Below are 25,947 nucleotides of genomic sequence, written 5' to 3'. Positions count from 1 at the left end.
TAACCCAAAGTTCTGCTTTCAATTTAAGTCGGTTAACAACTTCAAAGCCCATCCATAGTCTTCTCTATGAACCTTTGTAAAATCCCTGCCTTAAAAATGTTTTTCTAGATAAACTTAAGTCACCTTCATTCAAGTCATGAGGAGTTATATTAGTTCAAATGGAAGAAAGAAAAGCCTGATTTCTTTATGAGGTTTTTTTTCTTTTTCAAATAAAATTAATTATCTGTTAGTTTGGAAGACGCTCCTAAAGAGCGTCTATTTAAAGTAAAACATTAAATTGGTACCAGTAGTAATGAAACTAACCTTAATTTTTTTATGCCTTTCTATTTTTTTGGTTTGTGTTGTTTTCTCCAGAGGAGATAGATATGATGCCTTACGAGCCTGCATTGGAGACACTTTATGTCAGAAGCTACAAAATTTGAATATCTTTTTAGTAAGTGGGAATAATGATGAGAATAAACAGTACAGTCAAACTGCTATAGTGCGTCACATTAATTTGTTAAAGGAGTACCATTTCTAAATAATATAGTAGATATTCAGGAAATTTTTAAAACAGGAATTTTTAAACTGTAGCTTGCAGGCCAAATCCATCCTACTGCCTGTTTTTCGTGAGAACACAGCTAAGTCCATGTATTCATAGATTGTCTATGGCTTCTTTTATACTTTAAAAGTGGCAGTTGTGTAGTTGTAACATTCACTGTCTGGCCCTTTATAGAAAGAGTTTACCAACCCATCATCTAAAGAATTAATACATGTAAAATTAAAATATAATAGTTTTGAACATTAAATGATTTTCTAGAAATATATTAAAAATTGTGGGTGGTTGGAGGTTCTTTGTTTTTTCTTGTCAAATGTAAGAATATGTAGGTGGATCAGTGCATTGGGCAGGGAAGCTCCTCAGTAGCATAAAACTTCTACTGCCATAACTATTATAATTGGTCCTAAAAATACTGCTGATTTTTAGTATTCCTTTTTTAAGTAACATTTTGAAAGTCAGCAGTTATTGCTGAGCTTTTACTTACATGTAGAACTATTGTTAGTTTTTATTTAAAAGTCTTAGAATAGTTATATTCATCAAATTAATTTAGAAAAATTTCTGCAAACAAGTAATCTTTTTAATTAGAATGTTACACTCTTTCATGCTGGCTGTTTCCATGTTATATAAAAAAATGAGTTCAATGTTTGGCTTTTGTTTGGAATATTAAAATGTCTTCTGTTTAAAAGAATTGTAAATACTATGCTTTTCCTTCTATGATTTATACTTTTTTTTCTTTAGCTGAAACACTCATGATACCATGAACCATTAAATATTTTAAAATAAAATAATTTTAAAATTATTTTAAATATTCACATTATTTTTAAAAGTATGTTATTATAACAGCATTTGAAGAAAATTATGATGAAATTGCTTTTTAGTAAGTAGAAGTTTTAATATTATTTAATCTGATACATTTTTTCTTCTTCACAGGTAGGATGTGGAGCCATAGGCTGTGAAATGTTAAAAAATTTTGCTTTGCTTGGTGTTGGCACAGGCAAACAGAAGGGAATGGTAAGTTATAAATCCTTGAGACTTAAAAAGTTATATTTCTCTGGCTGCCCATTTTTGAACCATATTTGACTGCCTGGGTCCAAAGCATTGATTTTGAGGGTAGGGTATTAGGCTACAACTTGGATAATTCTACCCTGATCATTTTTCAAAATTCATGTAACTTTGTGGCAAATTATTTGAGTTTTCTGCTCCTCACTTTCTTTCTTAATTTACTGTGAAACTGTTATTGTACTACTTGCCTCATAATTATGAAGATCAAATATGAATGGGCTTTTCAAATAAAAAAGCACATTAATATTGTTATTTCATTAGATACTACTTCTTATTAAATAAATATTTAAGATGAGAGAAGTTAACATTAGAAAGTTGCAGAGTACTCAGATATTATTTCAATTGGTGATCAAAGAAGAATGAGTAATAAAAACATTGGTATATATTATAAATTAAGATGATATATATGAGTTAATTGGAAAATCATGTCATATATTTAAATAAAAATACATTTCATTGATGCTGCTTGCCTTTAAAATGTAGTAGTACCTGCAGTAGTGATATCATAGATTTACCATGGTGCTTACTAGTAATTAAATGACTAAAATTTGTGGAATAGTTCATGTTTTATAGCTTATTAAGCTTACTATTACAGTCATAGGCAGACCTCCTACAGTTTGTTATTCTTGCTCAGTTCAGTTCAGTCACTCAGTCACGTCTGACTCTTTGCGACTCCCGTTGACTGCAGCCTGCCAGGCTTCCCTGTCCATCACCAACTCCCAGAGCTTACTCAAACTCATGTCCATTGAGTTGGTGATGCCATGGACTCATCGATGGGTGATGCCATCCAACCATCTCATCCTCTGTCATCCCTTTCTCCTCCCACCTTCAATCTTTCCCAGCATCAAGATCTTTTCAAATGAATCAGTTCTTTACATCAGGTGGCCACAGTATTGGGAGTTTCAGCTCCAGCATCAGTCCTTCCAATGAATATTCAGGACTGATTTCCTTTAGGACGGACTGGTTGGATCTCTTTGCAGTCCAAAGGACTCTCAAGAGTCTTTTCCAACTCCACAGTTCAAAAGCATCAATTCTTCTGCTCTCAGCTTTCTTTATAGTCTGTCCATGCATGACTATAGGAAAAACCATATCCTTGACTAGATGGACCTTTGTTGGCAAAGTAATGTCTCTGCTTTTTAATATGCTGTCTAGGTTGGTCATAACTTTTCTTCCAAGGAGCAAGCATCTTTTAATTTCATGGCTGCAGTCACCATCTGCAGTGATTTTGGAGCCCAAAACAATTAAGTCTGTCACTGTTTCCATTGTTTCCCCATCTATTTGCCATGAAGTGATGGGACCGGATGCCAGGATCTTGGTTTTCTGAATGTTGAGCTTTAAGCCAACTTCTTCACTCTCCTCTTTCACTTTTATCAAGAGGCTCTTTAGTTCTTCCCTTTCTGCCATGAGGGTGGTGTCATCTGCGTATCTGAGGTTACTGATATTTTTCTCAGCAATCTTGATCCCAGCTTATATCTCATCCAGCCCAGCTTGTCTCGTGATATACTCTGCATATAAGTTAAATAAGCAGGTGACAGTATACAGCCTTGACGTACTCCTTTCTTGATATGGAACCAGTCTGTTGTTGCATGTCCAGTTCTAACTGTTGCTTCTAGATATGCATACAGATTTCTCAGGAGGCAGGTCAGGTAGTCTGGTATTCCCATCTCTTTAAGATTTTCCACAGTTTATTGTAATCCACACAGCATTCTTGCTCAACATTTCCTAAATTGTTTTCCACAAATCACTATTAGTTCTGCTGACTTTTAAAATATTTCTAAAAAAGAAAAGAAAATCCTTGATTGTGTTAAGTTTGAATAACACCTACTTTACTCCTTAGAAATTCATAATACGTATCAGCATATAAAAAGTCAGGAAAAGAGCTATAGTAAATAAACCAACTTACTTTAATAAAACAAGATAAGTTAATCGGGCAGTCTTGAACCTACTGCAAATATTATATAAATTATTCTTACTGTGTAAATTAGTCTTTTATAAAATATTTACATGTGTATCCAAACTTAACTAGAAGGAGGTAAAGAGAAATCCCTGGGTTCCAGGAACCAAGAGGGAAATTAGTCCCTGACCTAAAAGCTGTGGTAATTCACAAGTGTTCTGGTACATTAACTATTAATAGAAAGGGAAGTCATTTGTGAGAAATTGCAGCTCAGCATGCACCATGCTGGTGTATGGGTCCAAAATTTTATCATATAAAATTTTTAAGTAGATAAAAGAATACAACAAATTTGGGGGTGTTGAAACCTCTAGATTAAACAGTGGCAAAACTGTGTTATGGTGATACATACTGAGTGTACATAGGACTATACAGCAAAATCAACATCCATTCAAGACAGTCCACAATGGAAAATGACAAATCTGTAGAAAAAGGTACCACCTGAAAAGTGAAAGTCACTCAACTGTGTCCTGCTCTGTGACCCATGGACTATGTAGTCCATGGAATTCTCCAGGCCAGAATACTGAGTGGGTAGCCTTCCCTTCTCCAGGGGATCTTCCCAACCCAGCGATCAAACTCAGGTCTCCCACATTGCAGGCAGATTCTTTACCAGCTGAGCCACAAGGGAAGCCCACCACCTGAAAGAATCAGCCAATGAAAATAGAAGAATTAGTTCTCCAAGAAATACAGAAAATAGAAGTGCTACAAATAATGTAACATACAGACTCTAAAGTTAAAAATGACCAAAGACATAGAGTAATGAAAACATGAGATGGGGAAGGAAATTTTTACCAAAAGCCAAGGAAGAATTTCTGTATAGTCAGTGAACTTAAAATTCAAATGTAGCTGAAGTGAGAACTGATGACTAAGAGATAAATAAAATTCCTAGAATGTAGTGTAGAGAGAGTCTTTTTCTTTTTTAATGAAAGAGGATACATATGCACGGTCTAACATAAATGTAGAATTTCCAGAGAGTAAAGATAAGGAAGAAGTAAGGATAATGACAAGAAGTTTGCAAAATTGAAGAGACAAGTGTGTTCTGATTAAAAAGCTAAATTAATCCCAAACAAATCAAATGCAGAAATGAAAAAGATTACAAAAAACGATTATTTGGTAGACTTCTTAACCAGCAATAAGTACACACCTGAAGATAGGGAAGCATTATCTTCATAGTACAAGTGACTTATCAACCTAGATTTCTATTTCCAACTAAATTATCTTTTGAGAGAATTAAAGATAACTGGTAAGTAAAATGATAAAAGATTATCACTAGTTCTCAGTGAGTGAACTGTGGGATTAATACAGGCAGTGTGTGAAGCCAAGGGTAAGTAGAAGCATTTGACAACAGTCTTAGGTTTAGATAAGCATTGATTTTTAAAACCTTTAATTAAAATGTTGACATTTTGGAATGAAATGGCTAAAAATAAGTAAAATGTTCCTTGATATCACAGAAAATAGAAGGGAGAGTTCAGATATCTTCCACTGTTCTAGAGGAAATGAAGAGTTTCATTTTAGATCTTAAGTCACATGTACATGTTAAAATTTTGAATATCACTGCATAAAAACAGAGATTTAACTTCCATACCAGTTGGTGAGTGGTTAAAGGAGGGTTCAGGTCAAGAATACTTGATCAATTCAGTAGAAGACAAAAAAAAAACCCCACAAACACAGGGTGGATTAAAAAGTGGGCTTGGGGGAAGTGGAAGAAAAACCCTTTTAATCAGTAATCACAATAATTAGAATTATTATATATATATTTATTAATTATGGTTAAACTTTCTGTTAAAAGACATTTTCTGTGGTTTTCTTCCTCCTATTTCAAGGAAACACCTAACACATAATAACATAGAACTATTGAAAACAACAGAGAAGGCAATGGCAACCCACTCCAGTACTCTTGCCTGGAAAATCCCATGGACGGAGGAGCCTGGTGGGCTGCAGTCCATGGGGTTGCTAATAGTCGGACATGACTGAGCGCCTTCACTTTCACTTTTCACTTTCATGCGTTGGAGAAGGAAATGGCAACCCACTCCAGTGTTCTGGCCTGGAGAATCCCAGGGACGGGGGAGCCTGGTGGGCTGCCGTCTCTGGGGTCGCACAGAGTCTGACACAACTGAAGTGACTTAGCAGCAGCAGCATTGAAAGCAAAAATCTGTATATATCAGGGAAATAGCTAAAAGAAAATGTGTTTGAATACCAGTAAACATCTAACATCTGGAACACACTCTGCTTCTAGTGAAATCCACAAATACTAGCTTAAGTGACAAATGAATTATGACTACTTTTAAAATTGTCTTGGCTCTGTTTACTTTCATCTTGCATCCTTTAAAATGGAGGTATGCAAATTTTTTCTTAACCAGACTGTAACTGTTCTAGGTTTGTGATGTTAAGTCTGTCATAGCTACTGAGCTCTGCCATTGCAGTATAAAAACAGCCATAACCAATACTTAAACAAATGGTGTGATGGTGTTCCAGTAAAAATTATTTACAAAAACAGCTGCCTGCACTCTAGTTTGTATACCTCTGCTTTAGCAAGAGTTCCTTTCAAATTGAAACATGTAAGTGTTCTTTTCAGTCGAGATTGAAAATAAACATGTATAGAAAAAAAAGAGCCGAATCTTCTATGACTAACCCATTACGTGTTTCTAAAATGTGATAGTGATATTTAGCCTCTATTTTGTTATGAAGAAAAAAGTTGTTTTGATCAGGATCTGCGACTGATTTTAGCTATTTTGTTTGACATGTTCCTATGCTAAATATTATCTTTAATTGCTAAGTCGCTTCAGTCGTGTCCAACTCTGTGTGACCCCATGGACTGCAGCCTACCAGGCTTCTCCGTCCAAGGGATTCTCCAGGCAAGAACACTGGAGTGGATTGCCATTTCCTTCTCCAATGCATGAAAGTGGAAAGTGAAAGTGAAGTCGCTCAGTCATGTCCGACTCTTGGCGACCCCATGGACTGCAGTCTACCAGGCTCTTCCATCCATGGGATTTTCCAGGCAACAGTACTGAAATGGGGTGCCATTGCCTTTTCCAAAATATTATCTTTAAATATAAGTATAAAAACAGTAGTATTGGTAACCAGTTTTGAGTATTTTTTATTATAACTTCTACCAGGCAAAATAATTTATAACTTGTGGGAGTTAGTCATTCAGAGGAAAACGAAGTCAATTTAAACGTATCTCTTATGTAATTTCAGGCATTTTTTTTTTTCTTTGATATTAGGTTACAGTAACAGATCCTGACTTGATAGAAAAATCCAACTTGAATAGACAGTTCCTATTTCGTCCTCATCACATACAGGTGTGTTGTTATACTGATTCAAATTTAAATCCTCTGTTGTGTTAAATAGAAAAATAGAAAATGGTGCTTGAACAAGCATAGTATCTTTATTTTATTAGAATCTCTCAAATTATCAAATAGTGGGAATAACAGGGAAAAATACATAATTTTATTTTAATATAAAAATTATTTTTGTATTCTGGATGTTAAAATCTGAGTTGTGAATCATGGGCAATATTTTTTCATTTTATAATCAAGATGTATCATATATTTAATTTTAGAAACATCTAAGAATATAAAAACAGGTTCCCTGATTTGAAGTTTTTTATAGATGACAGATTTGACACTTTTTTTTTTTAAGTTTTATTACAAAACAGATAAAGTTTAAAAGAATTTTTTGCTCTTTTGATCTTGTTTGATTATTTAATAATCCATTTTGATTGTAAACCAGTGCTTATTTTCTGTCTTTTTTTATAGAGGTCAAAATATTAGTCAGGAAAAGAAACAGTCAAGTAACTTTGCTCTGACTTTAGAAATGTTTTTTCACTTTATTGTTTTACAGCTCATTGAGGGTCTTAGTAAATAAGCTTAGAAATGTCATAAACAGAAAGATAAAGCATACTTTTATATAGTTGTATAAGTGGCATAGTTAACCAAATGGCTCACCTATCCAAATATAAAGAACTAAGTAACAGGGTCTTTAATGAACTAAAATTTATGTCATAATATTCATCCACTGAACTTTGTGCATTTTACTTATAGAAGAACTATTAAGGCCTGTTTGCTTTAAACTTCTAATGTTTACAGTTTGTAACACTTGAAATGACACCAGTGATTTTAAAAAATAACTGAAACAATTTATTAAATATATCCATCCAGAAATGGTAAAATTTTTCAAAAGATTATAGTACCAAAATATTAAATTACCATACCTCTGAGCTCATTTTCTGCAGAACTTACATTTCTGATATTTTGCTGAACGTGTTCAAAACTTTTTGTAGGCACTTAACCAATTCAAATCTCATTAATAGAGAAAAATGTTCTTTTAATTTTACTTGTAACTAATATTTTAAGAATTCTAAAGCACATAACTATAAAATAGAGGTTGTTTATATTTTTCATAATAATGTGTGAATTATTAATTCTAATATGCAGTATTAAATGTAGCATGACCACAACGAATATAATTTTCACAAACTAAAAATGAAAACCAGTCTCATTACATTATTCTTCATATGTAAATTGTATATGTTCAATCATGGTCTATTTTTCCTGTTAACATTTATTTCCTCTGTTTTTATATATTGTTTAGAAGCCTAAAAGCTGTACTGCTGCTGATGCAACCCTGAAAATAAATCCTCAGTTAAAAATAGATGCACATTTGAACAAAGTATGTTCAGCCACTGAGGCAATTTACAATGATGAGTTCTATACTAAGCAGGATATAATTATTACAGCATTAGATAATGTGGAAGCCAGGAGATATGTAGACAGGTATGTTCTTAAAATTCAGGTTCATAGAGATTGTCTTTGTTTTGTTTTTACTTCACTTTTTATACCTATTTATTGAACAATTACTGAATTTTCTGATTATTCTTTATATTCCTATTATAGTTCTTGAACCCAAAACTTCTGGTGATTTCCATTATAGATAGGATAAAATTGTAAATCTTTAAAATGACCTAAATTTTTTTCATAGAGTATCTGCCACCTGTCCATGACTCCAGCTTAAAATTTGCAATTTTTCCCTGGCTCTCTTTATTCTAGCTATATGTTCTTTGTTTGCGTTCTTACAGGGGAACATCTAACACATTTCACCTCAGGGACTTGCACATAACTCTGCTTCAATCTCAAGAAATTGTGTTTATATTCTAAAAGTCAAGCCCAAATCTACCTACTTACTCTTCACTTCCTTTAGTTTTTTTCCCCTCATCCTTTTAGTTTCAGCCTGAATGTCTTTATTGAAACAGACTTTCTTTAACCCCTAAATTCTAAATTAGATCTTTCTCTGATAATCTTTCACAATACTGTTTTCTTCCTTCATAGCACTTATTTTTATTGACATGCATATTTATTTAATGTTTGTTTCCTCACTAAATCATTTATCCTGTTATTATTTATTTTCCCATCACTCTATCTTCAGTGCCCAATACATGATGTCATTCAGTAAATATTTTTTAAATAAGTAGATGAATAAATGACTGTGATGTACATACCTTATATAATCTTTCTTACATGTTTATATGACTCTTTAATGTTAGAGTGCTAGAGCAGATTTATTAGCAGGAATATTTACCAGTTGAGATTATAGTGGAAAGTTTGTAATCTTGGCCAGCAAAAAAACAAAAAGAAACTTTAAGAAATGAAAGTATATAGAATATAGATATTGTAACTGTTTAGAAAGAAGGTTTGGGATAAAGAAAATGTTGAAAAGATATAGTAAGGTGTATTTGTGCTCAGTTACTTCAGTTGTGTCCCAGCTCTTTGTGACGCTACGGACTGTAGCCTGCCAGGCTGCTCTGTCTATGGGATTTTTTCCAGGCAAGAGTACTGGAGTGGGTTACCATGCCCTTCTCTAGGGGATCTTCCCAACCCAGGGATAGAACCTGTGGCTTCTGCATTTCAGGCAGATTCTTTACCTCTGAGCACCAGGGAAGCCTATAGTAAGATAGATATATTCAGAGAGAGTTTTATTTATATATATATAGTTAGAGAGAGAGTCAGAAAATACAGAAAATAACCAAAGAAGAAATAGAAAGCAAGACAAGAAAGAGTAATACATTAATTAAGAGTTAACCCAGAAGGAAAAAAGCCCACAATTTTGTAGGCATTTTAGAACAAGATAAATATAGTGTATCTTATGCTAAAACTACTAAATTTTGGTAATGGAAGGTAGAGGCAAAAGTTGCTACATTGAGCAGCAAAGTTTATGGGAGGAAGGGGATGGAAATAATGGGTTTTTGGTGGAAATGTATCTGTTTCCTAAAATATTATATCCAAGAAGTGATCAGCATGTGTAATGGTCAGTAAACATTGGTAGAGTGTCCTCTGCTTAACGTTGTTATTGCTAACTTCTGTGTGTTATCTATCTTCTTTTCACTTAGCCGATGCTTAGCAAATCTACGGCCCCTCTTAGATTCTGGAACGATGGGCACTAAGGGACACACTGAAGTTATTGTACCTCATTTAACTGAATCCTATAATAGTCATGTAAGTGAACCAGTTTTTTAAGTAAATGTTTATTCTTTATATCTTATCATTTTTCTGTCTCATGATCTGTTTCTCTTTATCAGTCAGCACATTTGGTTAAGCATCCTTAATCTGTTCTGATTTTGATCTGCCAATGATGTTTGTGCATATATGTGTAGACATTTTTTTAAATGTAGTTAAACTTACTTTCTTGTTGTTGTTTTGTTTGCCAAGTCATGTCTGACTCTTCTACTTACCCCATGGACTATAGCCCACCAGGCTCCTCTGTCCATGGGATTTCCCAGGCAAGAATACTCACTGGAGTGAGTTGCCATTTCCTACTGCAGGTGATCTTCCCGGCTCAGGGATTGAACCTGTGCCTCCTGCATTGGGAGACGGGTTCTTTACCACTGAGCCACCTGGAAGCCCTAAATGTATTTTTTAATCATCAGAATTTTGTTTCTGGTCTTTGTGTAATATTATTCTTATGAGTTTACTGTTTCTTATTGCTGCTTGATTAGTTTCCTAACAACCTTAGTGACCCATCCAAAATCTTACTGAAGACTCAGTTTCTCCATATGAGGAACCAAGCCATTTATACCCATGTATTTTATATAAATGATATAGATGTAACTTTTTTTTTAACCTCTACAAGTGATATTGAGATACTACTAAATTTAAAAATCACTAGTCTAGGAAATAATTGTAGGCTTTAAAAAGAATTTTTAAAAGGTTAGCCCTGTTTGTAAAATTGAAAGAATATTATTTTTTAAGCATAAACATTCCCTTTATTTAATGGATATATATGGTTTAGCAAAATTTTTAAATTTTAATAAAATTTGTTTCCCCCTCTACTCTCATGAAATCAGAAGTTTATGTAGTAAAGACATGATAAGAGACAAAGTTGATAAGTTTGATTTGAAGTAAAATAGATGGAGAAAATCATGATATGCCGGGGTCATTGTGGAAGATTTTCAAAATAGAGGATGTTGCAAATTTCTGAAAGTCCTGATTCTCTCATACTACCACATCTTTCCCAAACTTTCTCCTATTGATTTATAGACTGTGCCTTCATATTCAAGAAAACTAGAATTAAATGTTCCTTCTGACTTTCCTCTCGGCTTATAAAATATTTCGTGGTATTTACAGATCAACAAAGTAAAATACAAATCTCTAAGTAAGGACTTCCCTGGTGGCCCAGTGGTTAACAGTCCACCTGCCAGGGCAGGGAACATGGGTTTGATCTCTGGTCCAGGAAGATTCCACATGCCATGGGGCAGCAGAGGCTGTGTGCCACAACTGCTGAGCCCGTTCTCTAGAGCCCATGGGCCACAGCTACTGAACCTGTACTCTGCTACTGCTGAAGCTTGTGTGCCCTAGAGCCTGTGCTGCATAACAAGAGAAACCTGCACACAGCAAATAAAGAACGGCCCCCTCCTGCTACAAGTAGAAAAAGCCTGCATGCTGGACCCAGCACAGCCATGAAATAAAAAATTAAAAAATAATAAGCACAATTCTTTATAATAACAACAAAAAAATCCCCAAGTAAAAAGAGACAAAGTTAGTTGTTTTAGATTGGGTAAGCCAGTAAGACTAAACGTACAAAAGTACCCTGTAATAAATATGGATTTCTTCATTTTCACATGACACAACAAAGACATCTGTCATTTATTTAATACATGCTTTCTGTAAGAGACCATACCAAGCATCAAGAGCACATGATTCCTGTTTGCAAATATTGTTTCTCCCTGGAGAAAGAAACTCATGGTATGCTGAGCACTGTATTAGCAATTCTCTAATTACTTTTCAAAATAAACAATGTTATAAAGTTTTAAATGTTACCTTTATGCTTTGAGAAAAATAAAATAATTACATATGGTAGTCTGTTATGGTACTACATGATACCAGAGGAGTTTGTTGTTACCTTGCCATATGAACAAGTCTGTTGCGTGTCAAAAGAATCAATGTTTCCTCTTAATGCCTAGGAAAAAGATTTTTTAAAAGTTGGATTTGTTTCATTTTTTAATTTTATTTTTCAATGGTCTTAAAACACTCAAGTAAATTTAATCCATCAAAAATTGTCATTGCTGCTAACTGTTGTCATATTTTATAAATTAGCGGGATCCCCCAGAAGAAGAAATACCATTTTGTACCCTAAAATCCTTTCCAGCTGCTATTGAACACACTATACAATGGGCAAGAGATAAGGTAATAAAGATATTGTATAAGAAATTTTTCTCTGAAGTAGAAAAGATGGTATTTCTATCTTTTAAGCAGACTCCTATTTATAATATTTTTTTCCTCTTTTCTGTTATAGTTTGAAAGTTCCTTTTCCCAGAAGCCTTCATTGTTTAACAAATTTTGGCAAACATATCCATCTGCAGAAGAAGTCTTACAGGTAAAAATCAATACACTTTATTTTGAATTACAGTTAATTTACAGTATAGTGTTGATTTCTGCAGTATAGTAAGATGCTTCCATTTTCTATATATACAAATATACACACACACACACACATTCTTTTTCATATTTTTTTCCATTATGGTTTATCACAGGGTACTGAATGTAGTTCCCTGTTTTGTACAGTAGGACCTTGTTGTTTATCCATTCCGTATATAATAGTTTGTATCTGCTAACCCCAACATCTTGTCATTGTAATCTTACTTTCAAGTTGCCTGTAAATAATTTATTTTATGTTCTTAAATAGATTATGCGTTATTATTTATATAGTAAGTAAGTATTTGAGGAATCTTGAAGTTAGCAGATCACAAATAACCCTTCTTTTTTTAGTTTGGTCAAACTATATGGAATTTTACCATATAGTTCACCACTATAAAATTTAACAAAATTTTACCACTATTTTACCGTGTTAGACTCACAGAACAGCAGTTCATATGGTTCAGTCTAATTAAGGGTGTGATAATGATGAGACAGCTACAAATAATAAAACAATATCGTTAAGCTCTTTGGAAAAAACTGAGGTAAGTTCTAGTGAAAATTTCAGAAATAGGCCGAGGTTTCAGATTTTATTAGTCTCACGGTGAGGACGGCTTCAAAGCTGCATTCTTACTTTCCTTCAATTCTGCACTAAAAAGGCCAACTTTTTAGTGTAAAATATTATTCATAGCACTTCTTATAATAAGTACATATATAGTATTAACTTGTTGCTAGCCAGACATGAGGATGACTTGTGAAATAAGAAACAGTTTGAGAGTCAAAATTTTACATGCGGTATTTACCCATTCCCCCCTCAAAAAAGAAAAGAAAGAGGGAAAGGAGAAAGACAGAGACAGGGAGCTTGATATGAAAATAATAAATTAAGGCACATGAGCTAGCACTTCAAAAGTTGGCTAATAATTCCTGGGAAATGCATGTGTATGTTTGTGTGATTAATTGGACATGTATTTGTTTTGTTTTTTCCTCACTCTAGAAGATACAAACCGGACACAGTTTAGAAGGCTGTTTTCAAGTGATTAAGTTACTTAGCAGAAGACCTAGAAATTGGTCCCAGTGTGTAGAATTAGCAAGATTAAAGTTTGAAAAATATTTTAACCATAAGGTATGTGTATACTGTAAAACATTTAGAAAAAGTCTAAACTTGGCTCATTTAATTACTATGACATTCATTTAATTGACCTGAAATGTCTACTCTTTCTTTTTGGAACCTTTTCAGAAATGAATAAGTTAACTGAGAACAAGTGATGGACACACAACCAATTTCTTTCTGAATGTTACTGATCCAAGTGTGAAAGTGTTAGTCACTAAGTCGTTCCAGCTCTTTGTAATTCCATGGACTGTAGCTACCAACTCCTGTGTCCATGGAATTGTCCAGGCAAGAACTGGAGTGGGTACCATTCCCTTCTCCAGGAGATCTTCCTGACCCAGGGATCAAATCCTGGTCTCCTGAATTGCAGGCAGATTCTTTACCATCTGAGTCACTAGGTAGAATGTGTTTAAACTCCACTCCTTGGCTTGTCAGTTGTGCATTTAAGTAGTTCTTGTCTTTCTGTGTACAAAATGGGTTTTAAAATACAGATTCCTTCTAGAGAAGGAATACATTTAATCAGTCTTAAAAGAAGTTTTTTGTTCAAATTAAAACAAGACATTGAGAGAATAGAGATCCATCAGAAATTTTGTTGGAATTTTGCCTTCTCCATCTAAATCTAACAATCACATTTTGTCTGTTTCCTTATTGTAAAATGTGGGTAATAAATTGGTACCTGACTCATAGTATAGTGGTGAGGATTAAGTGAGTTAATTTATGCGAAGTATTTACCATAGAACCTGGCCCATAAATAAATGCCCATAAATATTTAGTGAAATGTTAGATGTTATTCTTTCTCCAGTTACATACAGTTCCTGAAATGTGTCCATCACTGTCTTCCATCTCTCCCTCTTTTTAGGCTCTTACCTATTGAAATATAAAATAAGTTCATCTGTTTTAAAACATTTTTTAATTATAGTTAACCCTACTTTTCACTTCCTCTTTTTTGCTCTGCTGAGTGGAGAAGTGGTCTGTACTCACTGTTTCCATATCTCTACCCAATATGTGTCTTCTTTCCCCACAGCCATTGAAATTATTCTTACCATGACTATCAGTGACGTCATGTCTCAAAATCTAAAGAACTCTTTTTTGTGTGTGTGTGTCCTTATCGTCTGTGGGTTTTTTAACTTTTTTTATTATGGAAAAATTCAACCACAGAAATAATAGAGGAAGTAGCATGTAATGAATCTCCATGTACTCTTCATAAATTGTTCACCCAGGTTTAACAATTACCAACTCATAGAACCCCAGGTGGCTCAGTGGTAAAGAATCTGCCTACCAATGCAGGAGACTTAGGAGATGTGAGTTCTATCTCTGGGTTGGGAAGATTCCCTGGAGGAAGAAATGGCAACCCACTCCATCATTCTTGCCTGGAAAATCCCATGAACAGAGGAGCTTGGCAGGCTACAGTCCATGGAGTCACAAAGAGTCAGACATGACTGGGCATGCATGCACAGAATCACAGAACTCATAGAAATCCTGTTTCATGTATATGCCGCCTAGTATACCCTCCGCCTAGATGGTTTTGAAGCAAATCTCAAACATCGTATCATTTCAAAATAAAAAATGCAATGTATTTTTACGGGATTTTTTGGTTGGTTTGTTTAAGAATTAGCTCTTCAAAAGGAACAGTTTGCTGTTTAGTTGCTCAGTCATGTCTGACTCTTTGCAATCCAGTGGACAGTAGTAGCCCACCAGGCTCCTCTGTCCACGGGATTATCCAGGCAAAAATACTGGAGTGGATTGCCATTTCCTTCTCCGAAAGGGGCAGAATGAGATGTAAAGTATGCCACCATTTGTGTAAAAGGGATAAAATAATCTATGTTTGTCATTGATGCAAAAAATATATATGTAAATGTTAATAAATAGGTAGAGGTTATTCCAAGTGAGGGTCAGGGTCAGTGACAGGAGAATGGACAGATGATGTACAGGGTCATTGGGAGACTTTACTGTATATCTTTTTATGTTTTTTTTTATTTCAGTTAATAATGAGTAGTGATTGTTTTTAATTCAGTTTTTTTCTTTAGGCTCTTCAGCTGCTTCACTGTTTCCCTCTGGACACACGATTAAAAGATGGCAGTAAGTATTGAGAAGAAAGTTTAATGTGATTTATTATTGACTGTTGAAATTGAAAATAATGTATTTTTTCATTTTGTTAGGTTTGTTTTGGCAGTCACCAAAGAGACCCCCCTCTCCATTAAAATTTGATCTGAATGAACCTTTGTAAGTATATATATCCAGTTTTATATATATCCTTCATTGTAAACCTCTTAACTGTTCAGGTTTACATTGCAGGGTAAAAACTTCAAACATTTTAGTGTTAAAATATTGCATCCATCTTAATCTAAGAATTATCATAGCATTTTGGCCAAGAAAACAAGCCACAATTCTCTCCCCACATAGATAAATCTGTTTATTTACATGGTAAATAACCTCATTATTTTTATCTTTTCTAAAGTGCAACCAAAGTGTCATCTCTTTGACTTTATTTATGAAAAATGTAAAATGAAAACTAATGTTCTCCTATTTAATGAACTCAGTATATAAGAAACTTTGTTTATATGGGGGAGAATGATTATTACTAAATAACTGCCTAAATATTCTCAGATTAATTTTCAAAGGAGTTGATCTTTGAGTAAATACCTGTATATCCTGTCTATATTAGATACACATTTATAAACACACACACACTCACTTTTATGTGCACATTTTAATTAAGCACTTAGCTTAATTAAGCACTTTCAACAAGTAACTCTGTGCTTTATTTTTTCCTCTGGTGCTTATTCTAGTCACCTTATCCTGCTGCTGCTTCTGTAAAACTTGCCTTTTTGCTTTTAAACATACTCATTTGCTTAGTTTGATATTATTATACACCTTTTAAAACCAAATTTGCAATATTTTCTTATGAATTAAAATGAATTTTCTTTCAATACTTTAATTTTCTACTTCTGGCCACTTCTCTCCCCAGAGTAGTCTTGATCACTACCTGAATAATAGTGCTTATGAAAATAAACATCTAATGTTTTCTTTTTTATAGCTTTGTCAATGCCTTGATCTAGACCAGAATTTCATTGCTTAATTAAAAAAACAAAAAACAAAATAAAACACATAATCCTGAACATTACTTGCCTTCAACATTTTAAAGGCTATAGTTTATGATGAATTAAACATCTTTGAAATTGTACACTCACACTTTATTTTTTTAATTTCAAAAGGCACTTCAGTTTTCTTCTAAATGCTGCAAAATTATATGCTACAATCTATTGCATTCCATTTACAGAAGAGGTAAGATATTCTTCAAACCCTAACAGATAGAAATAATTAGAATTAGAAGACCTAGCTTAATTGTATCATCAGAACGTGTTTTATAAGAATCATTCTTTGATATAAACTTTTAATTTTGTTGTAGTGTTTCCCTTTCTAATATAGCAGAAGTTAAACACCTCATTGCAGCATTACTAAGTAGAAGAAAGTTGAATTTTTCTTTCTGAATTTAAATAGTGAAACAAATATTTGTAAGAGAAATCTTATCTTTATTTTTAAAATGTTTGTGACCTACATAACTTTAACTATTATAATTACTTTTAAAACCGAAGGTGACCTATATCATAACAAATTTTAAATATTACTTAGTGGTTCTCTTTATTAACATTTGTTTGGTTTATTTTGTGAAATTAACCTATGTGCATCTCAGGAGACCTGAAAATGCTCTCCCATATTAACATTTCTTAACGTTTATCATTTATACATTTTTTCTTAGACATTACCTTCATTGACTAATATATAAAGGATCTAATGCAGTTTTATTTGAAAGGGAGGTCTGTATTAGTGAATCTTCATCCTCAAATGCATAACAGAGCTAAATAACTGGTTATACTTTTAGGTACTAGGCTGAATGGGAGAACATCAGCCAGATTCATAACTAGCACTGGTTCTTTTGAATCTACATAAAAATGTAGATTAATCCCTTTTGGGGTTAAAACACAGTAAAATATACCATAAATGTCTGGTAAAGATAGTGGTATTCAGTTAGTTATTCTTCTTGTGAAAAAAGTGGTAATTTGTGATTAGAGTTGTAGGTGACCTCAAAAGCACTATGTCTCAGTTTTTCCTAAGCAGATTCTTAATAATAAAAACGTATATAGCTTTAAATTCATCTAAGTTTATCTTGAACCATATAAATATTTTCCAGTTTCTGGAGATATGAATTCCATTTACTTATTTATTCATTTGTTTATTGAGTCACCGTATATTGAGTAAAACTTTCTGCAGGGAACTTTGTAAAACATTGAAGAGATAGTTCCTGATCTCAGAGGGCACTCTGTGTGATACTCACAAGCAGTCCTAAAACTAACTTTTTAAGAATTTGTGGAAAGACTAAGATTTTGGTCAACTAATATGTTGACTATTAAGTACTTTTTTACATGCACCACCCCCACCTCCCAGCCTTTATGGATGATATTTCTATAGAAATAAAAGTAAATGTCACAAACAGATGTGGTCTAAACAGTTATAAATTACTCAAATATTTTAGCATGTTAAAGTACCATTTTTTGGTTGTGTTTAGAATTTAGAATTTTAAGAATATGCTGATAAAAATTACTGTTTTAAAAATCAGGACTTATCAGCAGATACCCTGTTGAATATTCTTTCTGAAGTAAAGATTCAGGAATTCAAACCATCCGACAAGGTACGTGTACAAGTTCATTCATTCAGCAAATAGTCATTGAACTACTTCTTGTGTCAAGTTTCATTCTAAACCTGGAAAAGCCCATAATGAACAAAATTCTTGTTCTTTTAGGAGTTATATTCTAAGGGACCAAAGATAGACTGTTTTTTTTAAAGTGCCAATGATTATGTAATATTGCATTATGGGCAGAAGAGTTAATAAGAAAAGGCAAAGCAGGTAAAACAAAGGTGATGGAGCTGGTGTCATTTGATGTGAGCTAAAAGAGGACAGCTTCTCTGATATGGTTATGTCTAAACAGAAGCCTGAAGGAAATGAGGCGTGAGCCATACTATTATCTGGTGAAAAAGCGGTGCAAACAGCAGAGCAAGAAGATGAGAGAAAGGCCTTCAAAGACTTTGAACGCTGGAATTTTTCTGGAGGAGACTATGCAAGAGAAGAGTGGTAGACAGTGAGATTGCAGAGGTAGTGAGGGTTATGATAAGTACTTTATGTTTTATTATGGAATAAGCCAGTTGAAGATTTAAAACACAGGGTACAATCTGACATATTTAAAAGGAGGACCTTGGCATTTGTATTAAGAAGGATTATATGGGACATGAGAGAGGAAGCAAAATAAGTTATTAGGATATTATAGACAAGAGATAATGGTGATTTGAATGAAGTAGGGGAAGTTTTAAGGGGTTGAATTTTGTGTATATTTTGCTGTAGCCCTGACAGGATTTATAAGGAATTGCTCTGAGTATGAGAGGGGAAAAAAAAGATTGTTGTTTTCTTAGTTGAAGAAAAGAAACATTAATAGCTCTGAGTGATAGGGAAAAGATAGAGGGTGTTTGACCTGAGCAAAAAAAGAAAGATATGAATAATTGCCATGGGCTAAGTGAGAAATTAGAAAATGTTATATAATTTTGAGACAATACTTAGGATCCACTTAATGTTAATTCCAATAATGTATTCCACCAAATGAGTCTGGAGAAAAGGCAGTTTAGCTGCTTGGATGCTATTGTAGAATAGCTGGGAATAGGATTTTAATAAGGGTTGGAATTTTGCCAGGCAAATATGTTGGAAGGAAAGAGAGACAGGGAGTATTAATACAGGTGGAACATGAAATGTATGCATGGTAAATAGGAAAGTCTGAAATACTAAATATTTTTTTCAGTTCATCATACCCCATTTTGTATGCACTTAAAAAAAAATAAACAAACCACAAAACCCTTAACAGTAACAATAAACTGTAAACCCTTAACAATAAACAGAACTCTTCTGTTCCCCTTATCCTTTAACTATACTGGAAAATGTGGAGTAATGACTTCCTCCATGCAAAATTCAAGTCGGAAATGGTTTTGCAGTCTTCCACTCTGCATTTTTATTTTAGAGAAAAGGAAACTTGTAGGTAGTTCATTTTGTACAAGTAAATGGACTTTCTGAATGAAATATTCGTGACTTGCAGTCACAAAAGTACAGAAAGGATAAACAAAATTCCTTTATAAAAATTCCTAGCCCATGTTTTAATGGACAAAACTGCTAGACAGCCACCAAGGAAATATGCATCAATAACTTTGCAGGTCTTTACTGCTCTTCAGTGTTTTCTAGCTTGAATTGCTTCTTTCTGTATTGAAGTTTAGGGGTAATATATTATCCTGAGCAAATAAGCCACAATTTTAACAGGACTTATTAGCTTAAAACTCCTTGAAGCAGCTTCCCCAAAGCTTCAGGGTCTGGCACTCCTAGTTAACAGATGCCACAGCCAAAAATATCAACAGCACATCCTGGCAAATAAAAATTACTGCTTCCTTGACTCCTTAATATTTCTCAAATACTTATAATAATATTTAATATGTAAAATGTGAGTTGGATGTGTTTTTTTAAAAAAGAAGTAGTATTTTAGTAATGATGTAGCTAGTTTCTTGGTTTGAGAATATCAAATTACCAACATCTGCTGGATCATCGAAAAAGCAAGACAGTTCCAGAAGAACATCTACTTTTGTTTTATTGACTACTCCAAAGCCTTTGACTGTGTGGATCGCAACAAACTGTGGAAGAATCTTACAGAGATGGAAATACTAGACCACCTGACCTGCCTCCTGAGAAATCTGTGCAGGTCAAGAAGCAACAGTTAGAACTAGACATGGAACAACAGACTGGTTCCAGATCGGGAAAGGAGTACATCAAGGCTGTATATTGTCACCCCGCTTATTTAACTTAAATGCAGAGTACATCATGAGAAACCCTGAGCTGGAAGAAGCACAAGCTGGAATCAAGATTGCTGGGAGAAATACCATAACCTCAGATATGCAGATGACACCACCCTAATGGCAGAAAGCGAAGAACTAAAGAGCCACTTGATGAAAGAGAAGAGTGAAAAAGTTGGCTTAAAGCTCAACATTCAGAAAACTAAGATCATGGCATCCGGTCCCATCACTTCATGGCAAGTAGATGGGGAAACAATGGGAACAGTGACAGACTTTATTTTGGAGGGCTCCAAAATCACTGCAGATGGTGACTGCAGCCATGAAATTAAAAGACGCTTGCTTCTTGGAAGAAAAGTTATGGCCAACCTAGACAGCATATTAAAGAGCAGAAACATTACTTTGCCAACAAAGGTCCATCTAATCAAGCTATGGTTTTTCTAGTACTTGTGTATGAATGTGAGAGTTGGACTGTAAAGACAGCTAAGCACTGAAGACTTGAAGCTTTTGAACTGCGGTGTTGGAGAAGACTCTTGGGAGTCCTTTGGACTGCAGGAAGATCCAACCTGTCAATCCTAAAGGAAATCAGTCCTGAGTATTCATTGGAAGGACTGATGCTGAAACTCCAATACTTTGGCCACCTGATGCGAAGAATTGACTGACTAGAAAAGACCCTGATGCTGGGAAAGATTGAAGGCAGGAGGAGAAGGGGACAACACAGGATGAGATGGTTGGATGGTATCACGAACTTGATGGACATGAGTTTGAGTAGGCCTCAGGGAGGCCTGGTGTGCTGCAGTCCATGGGATCATAAAGAGTCGGACATGATTGAGTGACTGAACTGAACTGATCTGAACTTCCCTGACCTTGTGTTTAATAAGTAATTTCTTAAAGATAAATTACTTTTATATGCTGTCCTAAGCATGCAGCTATAAAGAAGGAACACATGTTCTTTGGTATAGAACTTCTTGTCAGCATTCAGTAAATATTTTACATGCCCATATTATGTGATTTGTGGATTTCTTCAATTTCTTTGAGACAGAAAATAACTTTGCACTAGTTAGAGATACATAATTTGTTTTGAAGTTGATTTTTCAGAATTGCAAGCTATTGATTAATATTAACTTGATTTTAATGTGGAATTTTAAAAGGAATTTGTATGAAGTCAGATCTTATGAAGTATTCAGTAAGTATTTTTAACTTAGGCAGGTTTATTTTAGATATATTGAGATTCTCTCAGATAAAAACTCCTTTTCTCATAGAGTTTATGTGTCACTGTGAGGCAGTAGACAATAAATATGTAAATAATATTATTTACCAATATAAGGTATAAAATACTTTTGACCATAATGGTTAATAATCTAATTAAACTAGATAGAATGTTTCCTCTTTATGACTTGTTTGATAAAAGCAGATATGTTAGTTAAGCTTATGTGTAAGAGGTGATATCATTAATGAATATGTATTCATATATTTAAAGGTTGTTCAAACAGATGAAACTGCAAGGAAACCGGACCAGGTTCCTGTGAGCAGTGAAGATGAGAGAAATGCTCTTTTCCAACTAGAAAAGGCTATTTCATCTAATGAAGCTACCACAAGTAAGGGGAAATCCTTATAAAACTATTTTGAGCTAAAAATATTTTATTTTCACTAAGCTCTACACTTAGAAGGTTGTGAAATTAAATAATAGCAGGAATAATAATGATATTACTTGATTTCATGATCATATGAAAGTCACTGTTCATCTTGAACTATAACTAAATTCACCAGTTTTCTCCACCATTTCCTTACTCTTAAAGGCTGATATGTACGTCTGCTTTGTTTTTGTTGTTCTGATTCTTTTAATCCTTGAGATTCTGTTATGTCATTGCTTTATAACTTACCGCTAGCATAATGAATGAAAAATGGAGTCCTTGTGGAGACTAACCCTGCATGTGTGTGTGCGTGCTTAGTTGCTCAGTCATGTCCAACTTTTGCAACTCCATGGACTGCAGCCCACCAGGCTCCTCTCTTCATGGGGATTCCCCATGCAAGAATACTGGAGTGGGTTGCCATGCCCTCCTGCAGGGGATGTCCTAACCCAGAGATCGGACCCAGCTCTCCTGCATTGCAGGCAGATGCTTGACCGGCTGAGATACCAGAGAAGCCAGACTAAACCTGCTGCTGCTGCTGCTAAGTCGCTTCAGTCATGTCTGACTCTGTGCGACCCCATAGACCCAGTTAAATCACTTTAGGATAAAAAAATTATAGACAGATTTCTTCTTGGCTTCCATAATTATACACAGGTAATATAAATCTGACCTTTGTACACCCTTGCTAAATGATCTTAAATATAAAAAACTGAACTTTTAATTACTGAAAAACAGATCTGTACTAGCTTGTTTTGAGACCTCCTCAGTATCCTTTAACTACATAAATCAGCAGTTTCCAAACTTCGGGGATTTTACATAAAGACCAGTAAAATTCAAGAAAAAACCCTAGATTAGCCAACTATTTAGGGCGTCCCTGGTGGGCTCAGACAGTAAAAGAATCTCTCTGCAATGCGGAAGACCCAGGTTCAATCCCTGTGTTGGGAAGTTACCCTGGAGAAGAGAATGGTAACCCACTTCAGTGTTCTTGCCTGAAGAATCCCATGTACAGAGTCTGTGAGCTACAGTTCATGGGGTCGCAAAGAGTCAGACACAACTATGTGATTTACAGCCAACTATTTATTTTGCAAGTAAACAGTTGATATCCTAAGTTAATAATTGGAATTCTAGAAAAAACTTACTACCATTTCTTACTTTTTATTTCATCACAGATCAAGCTACACCTGTCTGCAGAATGATTTGGGGAACCACAAATTAATCTTAAAAACTTCCCCCAAAATACTTGTTTTTATTTGACCAGTTGACTCTATGCTTAGTTATCAGAGGTAAAATTTTTCAGAGTAGTACTTAGGGAATCGGTTTTTGAACAGTAGCCAGTGTTGACTTTTTTATTGTAAACTGCTTAATAGTAAATGTACATGGCCTTTTTTTTTTTCCACTTTATTTATTTATTTTTTTGGAGGCTAATTACTATACAATATTGTATTGGTTTCATCATACATTGACATGAATCTGCCACGGCTTTATTTTTATATTTTTTAGAAAAGTTTTATAATATCAAAATTTCTCTAATTTAGTGGTATTAAAGCCATCATTTTCATGTCCTTCAATAACTTAAGTTCTCTGACTTTTCTTTCTTTTTTTCTTTTTTGGTATTTTTCAGTTACTTACAAAGCTAAACAAAACACAGAAAAGATTCTTCAACAGTAGTGAGCCCACATTGCTTTTTACTTAGTAAAGCCTTTATTACTTACTAGCAAACTTTGTTTTTCTGGTTATCATCAGGTGACCTTCAGATGGCAGTGCTTTCATTTGAAAAAGATGATGATCATAATGGACACATAGATTTCATCACAGCTGCATCAAATCTTCGTGCCAAAATGTATAGTATTGAACCCGCTGACCGTTTGAAAACAAAGCGCATAGCAGGTAGAATTATACCTGCTATAGCAACATCTACTGCTGCAGTCTCTGGCTTGGTGAGATTATTATTCTGTGAAAATGTTGCTATATCATTACTTCTTTCCTGTCTTCCCTATTATACCACCCCTAAACCATTCACTCGGAGATCTTAGAGAAGGAAGGATACTTATTGACCTTATAATTTAAAATTGTAAGGTATTTCTGCAAATACAGTAATCTTGTATTTTGAACTTTTACAGATAATGCAAACATTTTTAAATAAGCTCCTTTGAGTTAGAGTATAATTTTTCTTATAAGCAATAATCCTCTTAATCATCTTTGTATCCTCCATACAATCCATGTGCCTTATTTTTCTTGAATAAAATGAACTATCCTAGACTTTGCACTTTGATAATATTAGATTTTAGTTCTTTGCCTTAAAAAAATGCTGTTCTCAATAGTGATTTGGATTTCTTTTGATTTAGTCTTTTCTTAACAATTCCTTAACAATTTAGAATCTTTAGGACCATGCTAGTTATTATACTTTAGTGTTACTCATAGACGCTATATAGTTATTGTTCCTATTATTAAATGATTTCAGACAGCTGTATTTCTTGAGTGCTGGTGTCTGCTTTCAAAATAGGAAGATTACATGGTCAGATTAATTAGACTTACAGAAATTTTTATTACTCTAGTCTAATAACTACTTTTATTCTCTACACAGAAATTCTTGAGAAGAAGTCAGGAAAATTATATACGTGCAATTAAAGTCATAGTTAGTTTTAGGCTATTATATAATCAGATCACCTTCTTTTACCTAGGTTGCATTGGAGATGATCAAAGTAGCTGGTGACTATCCATTTGAAGCTTACAAAAATTGTTTCCTTAACTTAGCCATTCCGATCATAGTGTTTACAGAGACATCTGAAGTAAGAAAAACTGAAATCAGGTATGCATGAAGATCTGCTTCTCTTGCATAATGAGAATGAAATAGTTTTTTTTTTTTTTTTTTACTTTTTAAAAGGGAAAAATAATAGCTTCATCACTCCTTTTCCTCTCTACACACACATATCTTTTCTATCACTTCAAGACAAGGTCATAACCCCATCTTCATGTAGCATTTTTTTCCTTTTTGTTAAATTATATAATTGACATGCAACATTAATTTACTTTCAGGTGTACAACACAATGATTCGACACCTGTATATGTTGTGAAATGATTACCACAATAAGTTCAGTCACCATCCGTTATCAAACATAGTTACAGAATTTTTCTTATGATGAGAACATTCAGGATTTACTCACCCAGCAATTTTCAAATATGCAATACAGTATTAACTATAGTCACTGTGCTGCACGTTATATATATCCATGACTTACCTTACAACCAAAAGTCTGTACCTTTTGATTCCCTTTATCCATTTTGTTCGCCCTCACCACCTGCCTCTTCTATGAGCTTGTGGTTTTTTTGGTTTTTTTCTAGTTAGTTGATTGAGTTTTCTGGGGAAGAGAGATGGTTTGTTTGTTTTAAATTCCACATATACATAAGGTGATAAGGTATCCATCTTTCTCTGTCAGACTTATTTAGTATGTCTTCAAGGTCCATCTCTGTTGTTGCAAAAGGCAGGATTTCATTCTTTTTACGGCTGAATAATACTTCATTGTATATGACACCATACTTTTTTTATTGATTCCTCCAAAATGGACACTTAGATTGATTCCATGTCTTGGCTATTATATAAACAAAGCTTCAGTGAACATGGGAGTACAGATACCTTTTCAAGTTAGTGTTGGCATCTTCTTTGGATAAATACCCAGAAGTGGATTTGCTAGATCATATGGTATTTCTATTTTTGTTGTTTTTGAAGAACCTAAATACTGCATTCCGTAGTGGCTGTATCATTTTACATTCCCGCTAGAAATGTACAAGAGGTTGAATTGCTTCACATCCTTGCCAGCATTTGCTACCTTTTGTTTTTTTTGATGATAACCATCCTAACAGGTGTGTGATGATA

The 25,947-nt window shown here is 34.0% G+C and overlaps 1 protein-coding gene across 1 annotated transcript in view; it reads left to right on the top strand.

Moving 5' to 3' along the window:
* Positions 1 to 25,947, top strand: part of UBA6 (ubiquitin like modifier activating enzyme 6) — an 86,195-nt gene that overhangs the window by 56,210 nt on the left and 4,038 nt on the right. Inside the window, exons 16-30 of the mRNA XM_061420314.1 lie at positions 355 to 433; positions 1,469 to 1,549; positions 6,776 to 6,853; positions 8,145 to 8,326; positions 9,937 to 10,042; positions 12,140 to 12,229; positions 12,339 to 12,419; positions 13,452 to 13,580; positions 15,593 to 15,644; positions 15,725 to 15,788; positions 16,781 to 16,850; positions 18,184 to 18,255; positions 21,922 to 22,039; positions 23,816 to 24,009; positions 24,754 to 24,881. Of these exons, the coding sequence (XP_061276298.1) occupies positions 355 to 433; positions 1,469 to 1,549; positions 6,776 to 6,853; positions 8,145 to 8,326; positions 9,937 to 10,042; positions 12,140 to 12,229; positions 12,339 to 12,419; positions 13,452 to 13,580; positions 15,593 to 15,644; positions 15,725 to 15,788; positions 16,781 to 16,850; positions 18,184 to 18,255; positions 21,922 to 22,039; positions 23,816 to 24,009; positions 24,754 to 24,881 (1,524 nt within the window). The remainder of the gene's footprint in view (positions 1 to 354; positions 434 to 1,468; positions 1,550 to 6,775; positions 6,854 to 8,144; positions 8,327 to 9,936; positions 10,043 to 12,139; positions 12,230 to 12,338; positions 12,420 to 13,451; positions 13,581 to 15,592; positions 15,645 to 15,724; positions 15,789 to 16,780; positions 16,851 to 18,183; positions 18,256 to 21,921; positions 22,040 to 23,815; positions 24,010 to 24,753; positions 24,882 to 25,947) is intronic.

This window comes from Bos javanicus, chromosome 6 (genome assembly GCF_032452875.1).
Source record: "Bos javanicus breed banteng chromosome 6, ARS-OSU_banteng_1.0, whole genome shotgun sequence".
Lineage (NCBI taxonomy): Eukaryota > Metazoa > Chordata > Mammalia > Artiodactyla > Bovidae > Bos > Bos javanicus.
Note: the sequence above shows the minus strand (reverse complement) of the source record. Positions and strands in the feature narration are given on the sequence as shown.